This window comes from Bombina bombina, chromosome 2 (genome assembly GCF_027579735.1).
Source record: "Bombina bombina isolate aBomBom1 chromosome 2, aBomBom1.pri, whole genome shotgun sequence".
Classification (NCBI taxonomy): domain Eukaryota; kingdom Metazoa; phylum Chordata; class Amphibia; order Anura; family Bombinatoridae; genus Bombina; species Bombina bombina.
The window spans coordinates 801,813,177-801,828,279 of record NC_069500.1 but is presented as its reverse complement, the minus strand read 5'-3'; the positions used below and the strand labels follow the sequence as shown (position 1 = coordinate 801,828,279).

At 35.7% G+C, this 15,103-nt stretch overlaps 1 protein-coding gene across 1 annotated transcript; it reads right to left on the bottom strand.

The window, feature by feature from the left end:
* Positions 1 to 2,346: 2,346 nt before the first annotated feature.
* On the bottom strand, positions 2,347 to 14,813 carry LOC128647295 (uncharacterized). The gene is made up of 4 exons (XM_053700088.1): positions 14,736 to 14,813; positions 14,188 to 14,646; positions 2,770 to 2,841; positions 2,347 to 2,687 (listed from the first exon to the last, which is right to left on the bottom strand). Exons 1-4 carry the CDS (start codon positions 14,779 to 14,781, stop codon positions 2,347 to 2,349), a joined length of 918 nt encoding a protein of 305 aa, XP_053556063.1. The 5' UTR covers positions 14,782 to 14,813.
* Between the last annotated feature and the right edge of the window lie 290 nt (positions 14,814 to 15,103).

The following is a 15,103-nucleotide window of genomic DNA, read 5'->3' as shown; positions in this document are numbered from 1 at the left end:
AAAATTAAATAACACTAGCAGACTGATGTAAAAGTTTTTTTTTACAAAATTTACACTAATGTTACAACAGATAGGAGTGGTGGCACTGAGGATGGAAGTAGGCACAGTATATGCTGGGAGCCTGACACACAGGCTGGCACTAGTGGCAGACTGGCCTGGCAACTAAAATTAAATAACACTATCAGTACTGTAGTGGACACTGAATACACTAGCCTAGCTATCAATTTCCCTATAAAATCACGAGCAGCAGCACTAACCCTCCTCTCACTAAGAATGCAGGATCGTAATGAATCTAAAATGGCTGCTGCCCAGGAGCTGGGAGGGTCTGGGAGGGAATGTCTGCTGCTGATTGGCTGAAATGTGTCTGCAGACTGTGAGATACAGGGTCAAAGTTTCCTCAATGATGACGAATAGGGGGCGGATCGAACATCGCATATGTTCGCCAGCCACGGCGAACGCGAACAAGCTAAGATCGCCCGGAACTGTTCTCCTGCGAACTGTTTGCGACATCACTATTTAGGGGTTAATTATTTGTTTTAATATATTTTGTTGTGGGGGCTTGAGGTTTAGGGGTTAATAGGTTGATTATAGTGGTGGTGGTGTAGGGCTTAATAATGTAAGTATAGTGGGGCGGACAGCAGATTAGGGGTTAATAATATTTAAATAATGTTTGTGATGTAGGAGGGCGGCAGTTTAGGGGTAAATAACTTTAGTATAGTGGCGGCGATGTCGGGAGCGGCAGATTAGGGGTTAATAACTTTAATATAGTATTTGCGATGTGGGAGGACCTCGGTTTAGGGATTAATAGGTAGTTTATGGGTATTTAGTGTACTTTGTAACAGTTTAGTTATGAGTTTAATGTAACAGATTTGTAGTGTAAAACTCATAACTACTGGTATCAGATGGCGTAACGGATCGTGTCGTTATAGGGTGTAACGCAGGTTTTTTAGCCTCACCGCAAAACTCGTAATGGCAGCGCTATGGGAATCCCATGAAAAAATTTAATTTTTACGAGTGCGGAACTGACGTTGCGTTACAGGCTAAAAGACTTGCGGTACAGCTATATCGACAAGACTTGTAATGGCTGCGGTGCTGTTTTAACGTTGAAATGGCCATTTTTTCAGTGTTAAAACACGAACGCACAACTCCTAATCTAGCTGTTTGTGAAAAATATAGGAATGGAAAATATGCGCAGCGCTTCGGTGTTTACAATTTAGGACTAACGGGATCAGGTTAGCACACATGAATAATTTCGAACTTCAATGCGTGTTATTGAAATTTTACATATAAAATTTTAAAATATACTAATAAAAATAATTAAAAATTACTAAAAATACTATAAAAATATTGATATATGTCTTTAGAATATTTTACAGTATGTTTAATCATCTTTTTTTAAATAATTTTTATCAGTGAATGTTTATATGAGTGTAACTGTATTTTTACATATATTTATGTTGTTTTTAATGCAACTTTTTTCTGTCCAAAACTTTTTATGCGAGCTCTGAAGTTGCCCTAACCCAACACATGTTAAAAATTGAATTGAGCTCGAGTGAACGCATTTACGCACGCTATTTCTGTTGCCTTCGAGTATAATAGTTTAATAATCATTACATTTGTTTTGTTTCCTACAGTACTTTTAAACAGAATAGGTATTATTATTCTAAAGTAAGAAATATTCTGGTATAATTAAACATTTTATTCCAATTAATGCTATGTGACTAGAATTTATTTTAGAATATAGATTTATAATGTATTTGCCAACTAAATAGTTAGGAAAACTCATTTAAAATCTTACAATTACATTTTCAGCCTTTCCTATGTAAAATAAATCTTCATGCTGAGGGGCTGAAGTTATCCTCTGGTTCTGATGCACCTTTCTTATCTAGGGCTTAATATTTCAGTTGAAATAACAATATGAAATTAGCTCTCACATTATATGTTATGTATCTGTAAACAATTCAATATCTTCTTTTCTTTATGTCTATAATAAGCCATAACAAATGTCCTTTAATGTTTTTAATTTGCCCTTACATTTTACAGTAGTCATTTGTGGCCAACTTTATTCATTTTCATCCAAACTTCAGCCCCTCAAGATCTGATATTAAATGTACAGTTATTATGAGAAACCAATAAAATATACAAATATATACTGTACATGCTATAATGTAATATTGGGGGAATATAGGCAAATCATTTTGCACCATAGTTTTTATCTACTATAATTTGCAACAACAGTTGCTCAAAGCTGCTGCTGCTCACATAGCAAATATTGGTAACAAGGTTTAATTTGAATGTTACATTTCAGTAGTTCTGTCATCTGACTAAGTTTATGTTTTTGTCACACTATATATCACAGTGGTATGCAGCTCTTGCTGTGTACCATTTAGCACAGTAATAAACAGCTGTATCTGTGACTTCTAGATTTTTCACAGTCAACTGATATTCTGTCCCAGCACTGTTTATGGTTGAAGAAAATTTGTTTGAAGAAAATCCTGGTCCATAAACAGGAGCTGAGTATGAGTGATAATTATGTAAAATCTTCTTTGGAGTTTCTCCTGGATATTGTCTAATAAAAGCTGTAGCATCTGAATCTTTTACACCAGTAACACAATTAAATGTTACACTTTGACCAACACCAGCAGAATGAGTAGAGGGTGACAGCACAGGAGTTTGGCAAAATACATCTGAAATACAAAACAGCCCATTAAACACTTGTTGTTATTCTTATTATATTAAGATATATGTTATATACGGACATAAACAGACCTGCAATTAGTAACAGAGAACTGCACAGGAATCTAACAATAGGATTCATGTCTGAATGAAATTGGTTCTGGTCTACAATAAAACAGATAATGTCTGTTAGGCTTTATTACCTGCACCCTGATCACACAGGATATGCATGCAAATTACATGCGTGAGCTTAGCCCATCTCAAATGTTCCCTTTATTACATATTAGAGTATAAAGTTGCTATTGTCTATTAACACAGCTAGAGTTCAATCAATAGCACTTTTATGTTTGTGCTCATATTAGTAGACAAAAGTAATATTTTAGCACTGTAGTCTAATAAGTGCTAACATCTGGAATCCTTCAGATCATAGATTTCTATGGGGGCACGCTGAAAAACGCGTCAGCTATCACTCAAACTCTAAACCTATGCTCAAGTAACAAAGTTCTTCACTTAGATATATACTATGGTGTATTTACGTTTAAAACACTTCACACATCCATACATACACATATGTATAAACACATACATAAATACACATAAACACATATGTATACACACATAGGGGTCTATTTATATATGTATATAGCGAACCATGTCCGCCGCACATCAATAAATGCTGACAGCATTTAACCGCTGCTTCTTAACTCCTGTTTCCGGCGAGCCTGAAGGTTCGCGCGGAAACAAAGGGATCATGGGCCATTCAGCCCTTGTTAAATAGACCCCATAGACTTCTATACATTAGAGATGTGCACAGGAAAAATTATTTTTGTTAAATTTAAAATTTTCGTTTTAGTTCATTTACGTTCCTGATTTAATTTATTTCAAATTAAATTTGTTTGAAATTTTCTTTCCAACTAAAATATTTGTTTTGAGCTACAGAGCAGATTTTTGCCATTTTTCTTTATCTGAAGCTATAAAGCCATATTTGTACTAATTTTGACAGTCTATGTAATTCTTAAAGGGACAGGAAACCCCAAAAGTTTCATTCATGATTCGGATAGAACGTACAATTTTAAAAAACTTTCAAATTTACTTTTATTATCACATATGCTTCATTCTCTTGTTATCCTTTGCTGAAGGAACAACATTACACTACTGGCAGCTAGCTGAACACATCTAAAGTCAATCACAATAAATGTATGCAGGTACCAATCACCATCTAGCTCCCACTAGTGTAGGATATGTATGTATTCATTTTCAACAATGGATACCAAGAGAAGAAAGCACATTTGAAAATAGAAGTGATTTTAAAAGTCTTAAAATTGCATGCTCTATCTGATTTTTGTAACTTTAATTTTGACTTCCCTATCCCTTTAAACCTATTTTATTTATACATCTAATTTTTGTGCACTGCATTTTTGGTGAAACTTAAAAGCTTATTTAAAAGTAAAGTAACACTAACTAGTATACTATACTGAAAGGGCTTGATTACAAGTGCAACGGTAAATCTTTTTTTGCTTTAGCAAAAACATCGCTAGCGTTAAGCTCTATGCGCTTTTCGGATTCTGCTGGTATTACAAGTTGAAAAAAAACTTACGGCTAGATTACGAGTTTTTGTCGGTAATGGTGTGCGGTGCTAACAAGCCTTTTTTTCTCACCGCTCACTTAAGACAACGCTGGTATTCCGAGTTTTCTGCAAGCCGGCGTTCGCCTCAGAAAAGTGAGCGGAGAGCAAAATTTAGCTCCACATCTCACCTCAATCCCAGCGTTGCTTAAGTCAGCGGTGAGCTGGCTGAACGTGCTTGTGCACAATTTCCCCATAGGAAACAATGGGGCTGAGCTGGCTGAAAAAAAAAACCTAACACCTGCAAAAAAGCAGCGTTCAGCTCCTAACGCAGCCCCATTGTTTCCTATGGGGAAATTAATTTTATGTCTGCACCTAACACCCTAACATGAACCCCGAGTCTAAATACCCCTAATATTACACTTATAAACCCCTAATCTGCCGCCCCCGACATTGTCGCCACCTGCATTATATTATTAACCCCTATTCTGCTGCTCCGGACACCGCCGCCACCTACATTATACTAATGAACCCCTAATATACTGCCCCAATCATCGCTGAACCCTACATTATATTTATTGACCCCTAATCTGCCCCCCCAATGTCGCCAAAACTATATTAAATGTATTAACCCCTAATCTGCCGGCCGGACATCGCCACCACTTTAATAAATGTATTAACCCCTAAACCGCCGAACTCCAGCCTCGCAAACACTAGTTAAATATTATTAACCCCTAATCTGCTGTCCCTAACATACACTCTCAGCATTTATCATTGCACCACTAGCAGGGGGTGTCAAACAACCTGATCATGTCAGGGGGTGTCAATCAACCCGATCGTATTCGATCGGGTTAGTTTCTGTCGATTTCTGTTCGCCGCCTCATAGCAGGCGGACAGGTTATCGAGCAGCGGTCTTTAGACCGCTGCTTCATAACTTCTGTTTCCGGCGAGCCTTCAGCCATATGGAGCTTGATAAATATGTCCCCTAAACCGTCATCCCCCACATCGCAAACACTAAATAAAACTATGAACCCCTAAACCACCAGCCCCCCACAACGCAAAATCATAAACATCTAACCTCCCTAACCTAACCCAAATTAAAATACACAAAAATTACAAAATAAATCCTAACTACCACTAACTATTAAACCTAAACTTACCTTTAAAAAAAAAAAATTACCGAAAATAAAAAAATAACATTACCAAAAATATAAAACTTAACATTACAGAAAATAAAAAAGTAATTATTAAAAAAAAAATTGAATCCAATTCTCAGAAGGCTCAGAAGCAGGAATGGAGCTAGTGGATGATTGGTGTCTGCACATAAATGCTACTTGCCATTGGCTTAACAATGTATTCAGCTAGCTCCCTCCAAGTAGCAGATTGCTGCACCTTCAACAAAGGATACCAAGATAATGAAGCAAAATTTATAATAGAAAATATAATAGATTCAGAAGATCCTTCCTCAGATATTGACACAAATCTTCTTATTTATTTAAAATGGAGCATATTTGTTCCTTGTTAAAAGAAGTGTTGATTACATTGGATATTGAGGAAACTAGTCCTCTTGATATTAAAACTAGTAAACGTTTAAATTCTGTTTATAAACCTCCTGTGGTCACTCCAGAGGTTTTTCCAGTTCCTGAAGCTATTTCTGATATGATTTCTAAGGAATGGATTAGGCCTGGTACTTATTGTATTCCTTCTTCAAGTTTCAAAAAATCGTATCTTTTGCCAGTAGTTAGATTGGAGTTTTGGGAAAAGATCCCCAAAGTTGATGGGGCTATTTCTACTCTTGCTAAACATACTACTATTCCTATGGAAAATAGTACTTCTTTTAAGGATCCTTTAAGATAGGAAACTTGAATCTTATCTAAGGAAAGCTTATTTATGTTCAGGTCATCTTCTCAGGCCTGCCATTTCTATGGCTGATGTTGCAGCTGCATCAACTTTTTGGTTGGAAAGTTTAGCGCAAAAGGAAATTAATCCTGATTTATCTAGCATTGTTCGTTTGCTTCAACATGCTAATCATTATATATGTGATGCCATTTTTTATATCATCAAAATTGATGTTGAATCTATGTCTGTAGCTATTTTAGCTAGAAGAGCTTTGTGGCTCAAATATTGAAATGCTGACATGGTATCTAAGTCTAGATTACTATCTCTTTCTTTCCAAGGTAATAAGTTATTTGGTTCTCAGTTGGATTCAATTATTTCAACTGTCACAGGGAAGGGAGTCTTTTTGCCTCAGGATAAAAGACCTAAGGGTAAATCTAAAGCTTCTAATCGTTATCGTTCCTTTTGACAAAATTAGGAACAGAAACCTAATCCTTCCCCCAAGGAATCTGGTTCCAATTGGAAACTGTTTTCAAGTTGGAGTAAATCCAAACCGTTTAAGAAACCAAAGCCAGCCCCCAAGTCCGCATGAAGGTACGGCCCTCATTCCGGCTCAGCTGGTAGGGGGCAGATTAAAATTCTTCCAAGATATTTGGGCAGATTGTGTCCAAAATCAATGGATTCAGAGTATTGTCTCTCAAGGGTACCGAATAGGTTTCAGAGTAAGACCTCCTGTGAGAAGATTTTTTCTCTCACGCATCCCAGCAAATCCAGTAAAGGCTCAGGCCTTTCTGAAGTGTGTTTCAGACCTGAAACTTTCAGGGGTAATCATACCAGTTCCGTTTCAGGAACAGGGTCTGGGGTTTTATTCAAATCTATTTATTGTGCCAAAGAAAGAAAATTCATTCACGCCAGTTCTGGATCTGAAAATTTTTAATCGTTATGTAAGAGTGCCAATTTTTAAAATGGTGACTATAAAGACTATTCTGCCTTTTGTTCAGCAAGGGCATTATATGTCCACAATAGACTTACAGGATGCATATATTCATATTCTGATTCATCCTGATCACTTTCAGTTTCTGAGATTCTGTTTTCTAGACAAGCATTACCAATATGTCACTCTTCCATTTGGCTTAGCGACAGCTCCAAGAATCTTTTCAAAGGTTTTCGGTGCCCTACTCTCTGTAATCAGAGAACGGGGTATTGCAGTGTTTCCTTATTTGGACGATATCTTGGTACTAGCTCAGTCTTTACATTCTGCAGAATCTCACATGAATCAACTAGTGTTGTTTCTTCAAAATGATCAATTTACCAAAGAGTTCTTTGATTCCTCAGACAAGGGTCACCTTTTTAGTTTTCCAGATAGATTCAGTGTCCATGACTCTGTCTCTAAAAGACAAGAGATGATTAAAATTGGTTTCAGCCTGTCGGAACCTTCAGTCTCAATCATTCCCTTCAGTAGTTATGTGCATGGAAGTTTTAGGTCTCATGACTGCAGCATCGGACGCGATACCTTTTGCTCATTTTCATATGAGAGCTCTCCAGCTTTGCATGCTGAGCCAATGGTGCAGGGATTATATAAAGATATCACAATTAATATCCTTAAATCCCAATGTTCGACTATCTCTTACTTGGTGGTTAGTTCACATCGTATAGTTCAAGGGGCCTCTTTTGTTCGTCCAACCTGGACTGTGATCACAACAGATGCAAGTCTTTCAGGTTGGGGAGCTGTCTGGGGATCTCTGACAGCAGGGGTTTGGAAATCTCAAGAGGCAAAATTACCAATCAATATTTTAGAACTCCATGCTATTTTCAGGGCTCTTCAGGTTTGGCCTCTGTTGAAGAGAGAACCATTCATTTGTTTTCAGACAGACAATATCACAACTGTGGCATATGTCAATCATCAGGGTGGGACTCACAGTCCCCAAACTAGGAAAGAAGTATCTTGAATACTTGCTTGGGCAGAATCCAGCTCCTGTCTAATTTCTGCGGTTCATATCCCAGGTATAGACAATTGGGAAGAGGATTATCTCAGCCATCAGACTTTACATCCGGGGGAGTGGTCGCTCCATCCAGATGTGTTTTCTCAGATTGTTCAGATGTGGGGTTTTCCAGAAATGGACCTGATGGCTTCCCATCTAAAAAAGAAACTACCCAGGTACCTGTCCAGGTCCAGGGATCCTCAGGTGGAAGCGGTGGATGCGTTAGCAGTTACTTGGTGTTATCAACCTGCTTATATCTTCCCGCCTCTGGTTCTTCTTCCAAGAGTGATTTCCAAGATCATTATGGAACAATTGTTTGTGTTGCTGGTAGCTCCAGCATGGCCTCACAGGTTCTGGTATGTGGATCTTGTCCAAATGTCCAGTTGCCAACCTTGGCCACTTCCATTAAGGCCAGACCTTTTGTCTCAAGGTCCGTTTTTCCATCAGGATCTCAAATCATTAAATTTGAAAGTATGGAATTTGAACGCCTAGTACTTAGTCATAGAGGTTTCTCTGACTCAGTTAATAATACTATGCTACAGGCTTGTAAATCTGTTTCTAGGAACATTTATTATCGAGTTTGGAAGACATATTTCATGGCGTTCTTCTCATAAATTCTCCTGGCATTCTTGTAGAATTCCTAGAATTTTACAGTTTCTTCAGGATGGTTTGGATAAAGGTTTGTCTGCAAGTTCCTTGAAGGGACAAATCTCTGCTCTTTCTGTTTTATTTCACAGAAAGATTGCTACACTTCCTGATATTCACTGGCTTTGTTCCGTATTAAGCCTGTCATTAAATCAAATTCTCCTCCTTGGAGTCTTAATTTGGTTTTGAAGGCTTTGTTTGAGCCTATGCATTTTTTGGACATTAAAATACTTTCTTGGAAAGTATTGTTCCTTTTGGCCATCTCTTCTGCTAGAAGAGTTTCCGAATTATCTGCTCTTTCATGTGAATCTCCTTTTCTGATTTTTATCAGGATAAGACAGTTTTGCAGACTTCATTTAGATTTCTTCCTAAGGTTGTGAATTCAAACAACATTAATAGAGAAATTGTTCTCCCTTCTTTGTGTCCTAATCCGAAGAATTCTTTGGAGAAATCCTTGCATTCTTTGGATGTGGTAAGAGCTTTGAAATATTATGTTGAAGCTACTAAAGATTTCAGGAAGGTTTCTAGTCTATTTGTTATCTTTTCTGGTTCTAGGAAAGGTCAGAAGGCTTCTGCCATTTCCTTGGCATCGTGGTTAAAGCTTTTGATTCATCAGGCTTATTTGGAGTTGGGTCAGACCCCGCCTCAGAGAATTACAGCTCATTCTACTAGATCAGTTTCCACTTCGTGGGCTTTTAAGAATGAAGTTTCAGTTGATCAGATTTGCAAAGCAGCAACTTGGTTTTCTTTGCATACATTTACTAAATTCTACCGTTCTTCAGAAGCAGTTTTTGGTAGAAAAGTTCTTCAGGCAGCCGTTTCAGTTTGATTCCTCTGCTTATATTTGAGTTTTTTTCGTTTCATTCTGAAAATAAAACTTATATTTTGGGTTGTGGATTTATTTTTTTCAGCGAAAAATGGCTGTTATTATATTATCCCTCCCTCTATAGTGACTCTTCTGTGGAGTTCCACATCTTGGGTATTGCTATCCAATACGTCACTAGCTCATGGACTGTTGCCAAATACATGATAGAAAACATAATTTCTGTAAGAACTTACCTGATAAATTCATTTCTTTCATATTGGCAAGAGTCCATGAGACCCATCCTTTTTATGGTGGTTATGATTTTTTGTATAAAGCACAATTATTTCCAAATTCCTTTGTTGATGCTTTCTACTCCTTGCTTTATCACCCTACTACTTGGCTATTTGTTAAACTGAATTGTGGGTGTGGTGACGGTGTATTTATAGGCATTTTGAGGTTTGGGAAACTTTGCCCCTTCTGGTAGGATTGTATATCCCATACGTCTCTAGCTCATGGACTCTTGCCAATATGAAAGAAATTAATTTATCAGGTAAGTTCTTACATAAATTATGTTTTAATACAGAAATAAAGATGCTGTCATGGTCACATGCCTTCTACATGTATTGTAATCTTTAGTTCCTAATATATGTTGTTATTATTTATGCCAATGCTTCCAGAAAAGGTAAAAACCATACATGGTTGACATGATTATCTGAGGTTGTTCTATCACAAAACTTTGGTGTGTAACAGGAGGTTAATGTGCAAGAAGATAAAAATAAATAAAATTGTATTACAAAGTCACTCAGGAACTGATCTAAATGACCTAGAACAATAAAGGTCATACAAAAATTCAGATTAAAATCACTTAAAACAAACAAAGATTCTGTACTGGAATATTACCAAACATAGGAACAAGGGTTAATATTCTTTAAATATTAAGGGCAGATTACAAGTAGACCTTTTTGTGGGTATTGGGTAGCGCTTGTAATACAAGTTGAAAGTAAAAACGTATTGATTGTGCGAAAAACACAATGGACGAAAAAAGCTGAACTTAGAATACCGCAGGCTCATTAATGTATTCCCCCATAGAAGTCAATAGAGTAAAAAAAGTGAAAAGAAAAACTGTTACAGACTACTCACTCCAATCCCAATCACATATTGTCATGTGCACTAACCCAACATGAAAATATGAATATTTCACATTCCAATATTCTTCACATAGAATAATATGTTATATTTCTTCATAAATATATATTTCTACATAAATCTGATGGTATTTTGGTACAATATATATCTATACCTATATAATATATATATATATATATATATATATATATATATATATATATATATATATATATATATATATATAAGAATACAGAAAAAGGTCCAAAGCACTAGTATCCAGGCAAAAGGAATAAAAAGGTAGAAAAATCCTTTATTACAAAGTTAAAAACATATAACGTAGACATCAATGGGGAGAGCCGGCAAAAAAAAAGCCTAACACCTGCGATCGCAGAAACAAAAGATCCGTAATGCAGCCCCATTAATGTCTATGGGAAAAAAGAAAATACAGTTTAAACCTAATACCCTAACATAAACCCCGAGTCTAAACACCCCTAATCTACCGCCCCCAACATCGCCGACACCGACATAATGTTATTAACCCCTAATCTGCCACTCCCGATATTGTGCCACCTAAATAAAACTATTAACCCCCTAATCTGCCGCTCACGATGTCACCGCCACTATACTAAAGTTATTAACCCCTATTCCGCCGCACCCCAACATCGCTACAACTATATTAAAGTTATTAACTCCTATTCCACCGCTCCCCAACATCGCCGCAACTAAATAAAATTATTAAACCCTAAACCTCTGGCCTCCCATATCACTACTACTAAATAAACCTATTAACCCCTAAACCACAAGCCGCCCACATCGCAACAACCTAAATTAAACTATTAACCCCTAAACCTAACCCTACCCCTAAACCTAACACCCCCTAACTATAACATAATAAAAATAGATCTAAATTACATTTACAATTATTAACTAAATAATACCTATTTAAAACTAAATACTTACCTGTGAAATAAAACCTAAGCTAGCTACAATATAACTAATAGTTATATTCTAGCTAGCTTAGGCTATATTTTTATTTCACAGGTAAGTTTGTATTTATTTTAACTAGGTAGACTAGTTAGTAAATAGTTATTAACTATTTACTAACTAACTACCTAGCTAGAATAAATACAAACTTACCTGTGAAATAAAACCTAACCTGCCTTACACTAAAACCTAACATTAAAAAAAAAAAAATACTAAAATCACAAAAAATAAAAAAAACTACCATTACAAAAAATAAAAAAAACTACCATTACAAAAATCAAAACAAAATTTTCCAAAAAAATTAAGATTATTCCTATTCTAATACCCTTTAAAAAAAAAGCCTAATCTAGAATAAACTACCTAGGGCCCTTAAAAGTCACTTATATACTACCCATTTGAGGATAGTTACAGAATATTGCAATGGAAAATTATGACTCGGAGGATACGGTGTCTGATTTAAATATGCTGAACTGTTTAAATATGCATTGTGAAATTGACCTGTTTGATGCAAAAGTTGTAAAAAAAATTCTAATAAGAAGAGGCAAAGTAGTTTGAAGGAAATACAATTTTACATATTGAATCAACCTATTTGAAGAGAATTTTGCAGTCTTTCATCTATAACTTGTATTGTCAATTAACATAAAGAATAGGATAGGGCATACTATAGTTTATAGGAAAGGACAACATCAAGACACACACAATAATATGTATATTTATTAGTAAACCTAGAAAACTTGAATAAATTGAGTAAAGCAAACACAGTAGCAAGTCTGAGCAAATATAATGTTGATACTTTTAACAAATCCTTTATACTTCGATACACAATCTAAGAGAGCTATTTAATACTAAGAATAGAGTTTTTCCCAATCAAGCAGTACTGAAGGAGTTAAAGAGTGTGTTAGTCTTATATTGGCTCCACTATGTACTAGGTATATCAGTTCTTGTTTTTAGAAGGTCGTAGGACATGTAAATACAGAGCAATGTATGAATACTCACATAAACCTGAACAAGCTCAGAGAATTATAAGTAAAAACAAATAAATACGATGAATAGTCCAAGTAAAGATAGCTCCTTTTATAAGTATATATACAGTGTGCTTACACTTTGAGATACAATATTAATGTGGTATTGAGTTTGGGAATCTTTTCTATCATACAATAGCATAATAGTTCTAAGGTCAAATATCGCACACCTGTGTCAGTGATTGTAAGGGATTTTCACATAGAGTACAACTAATCAGATAGTCAGAAACATGGTTTTAATTAACCAGGTAGGCTTTTTCAAAGAGCGCAGTGTGTTAAAGTTTCTCATGCTATGACTACGGCTTTCGCCGAAACGCGTAAGCTCGAGAACGCTGTTCTATCTGTATACTAAGATGTAGTCATTATTGTAAAAGTTTTAATGGAAGCTGCTAAGTGAAATAAAAGTTAATTTTTATTCACTGGATTTGCCTGGTGCTCCTCTCATTGGTGTGTTCTACAAAGCTTTCATATGAGATGGGGAGACAGAGTGAGCACAGGTGCTATGGAAGAAAATTATCAGACCCTGGGTGGAGACAGGATATCCCGTAGAACAAAGTATTCAAGCAGTAAGAGGAGAATGGAGGTACTGGTGTTGTCAGAATCGGCTATTTTGTGATTGAGGAGGGAGCACAGTCGGAGGTGACAGAGTCCCAAAGGGAAAAGCCAACCGGCAAGAGTAAACGCTCCTGTGGACCAACACAAATCCGTGACAAATAGTCCACCTATTCCTCCACGGAAAGTGGGTAAGACTTACGATGCACACAAAGTATGCACATATGGTTACTGTGTCAGTGATACATATTCACAGAAAAACCTGCTTGTATAAAGTAAAGCCTTTTTGTTGTTAGCTCATGGACTCTTGCCACCTATATGAAAGAAAAATCTACTCTTCATTTAAAATTCAAACTAAGTGCTTTTGCATTGTCTTTTTATTATGCATTTATTGATAATACAATTCCACTGTGTTTAGTGGTCCTTTAAGACACAGGCACACCCTGAACTCACCTGGATTACTCTTCAACAAACTAAGCAAAATGGATTATATGAGTAAACTGAAAAGTTGCTTAAGTTTAATTTGGACTTTACTGTCCCTTTACTGTTAAAGCTGTATAATTTAGGAATATAATAATCAATTATAAGATGTGGCAGTTTAGAACTGTAATGGCTGAACAGGTTTGTATCATAGTTAATGACCCAGTCACTAACGTAGTTTACGATCAAGTCACTAAAATATTTCCAGTTTAATAAACCTTTTATATCTACTGCTGGTTTTTTTTTTTGTTTTTTTTCAACAAATAAAGCTAGGACAACTATCAAGCATTCACTTATAAGCAGCCCTCGCCAGGTGTGTTTAATGAGGTAAATTACAGAAATGTTAAGTAAAATTACTAAACAACATATAGCACATCCTATATACTCATTCAATTAAACATTTTGTGGAAGAATTCATTTTTATTTTAATATTACTTTAGTACAACAGTACAGAGCAAACCTTAGGACTTACACAAGTTATAAACTGTAGAAACTGATATGAAATTGTTGAACCTTTTATTTCCTTTTCCCTTGTCACATACATTGCACAGGATTTAAATATTGCTCTAAAGATATTTTGATTCTCTGTATGAGGATAAGGGAAGTAATCAGAATAGTAAATACAGATTTTGTTCTGCTGTTTATCACTGTGGTATCCTACACTGTACCATTTGACACAGTAATATAAAGAAGTGTCTGTTGCTTCTGCCTTTGTTATAATTAGCTGATATTCTGTTCCAGCGCTGTTTATGGAACTTGTATATTGTGCTGATGACATTCCAGGACCATATTTAGGGGCTGTGAAAGAGTGGTGATTATACAGTATAAGCTGAGGAACTTCTCCAGAGTTTTGCTTTAAGAAATATACATAGTCTCCATCCTTAGCTCCAATCTTGCAGGTGAAAGATGCTCTCTGTCCAACATTTACAATAACATTATCAAGTACCAACACTGGGGGCTGACAATCAGCATCTAGAAAAGAGACATTGCTAAGGGTTATATAATGTACAGTGTGTGCTACATAGGTTATAAGGTTACACAATATAGAGATAAAAACTTACATGAAATGATCAGTGCAACAAACATTAGGATTCCTACAGCAATCATATTGAAGAGTAATAACCAAAGCTAAATGAATTATTATAACAATCTGTCACATTGAAGCTGAAACATGAGGCTGTTTAAATAACCTTACAAGGTTTCTACCTCCTTGTATGCAAATTAGATGCAAATTCCCAAATTGCAGGTGTTATGAAGAAAAAGAGAAATATTAAACCCAGCCGGCATTTTTATTTATTTTAAGTATAATATTTTAAACTCCTTATTATGATTATTATTATTATTTTTATTATTATTTATGCAGTTAATCATTTTAGAAATACATTTAAAGGAACATTATAGTGATAAAATTGCATATTCTGTCAAATAG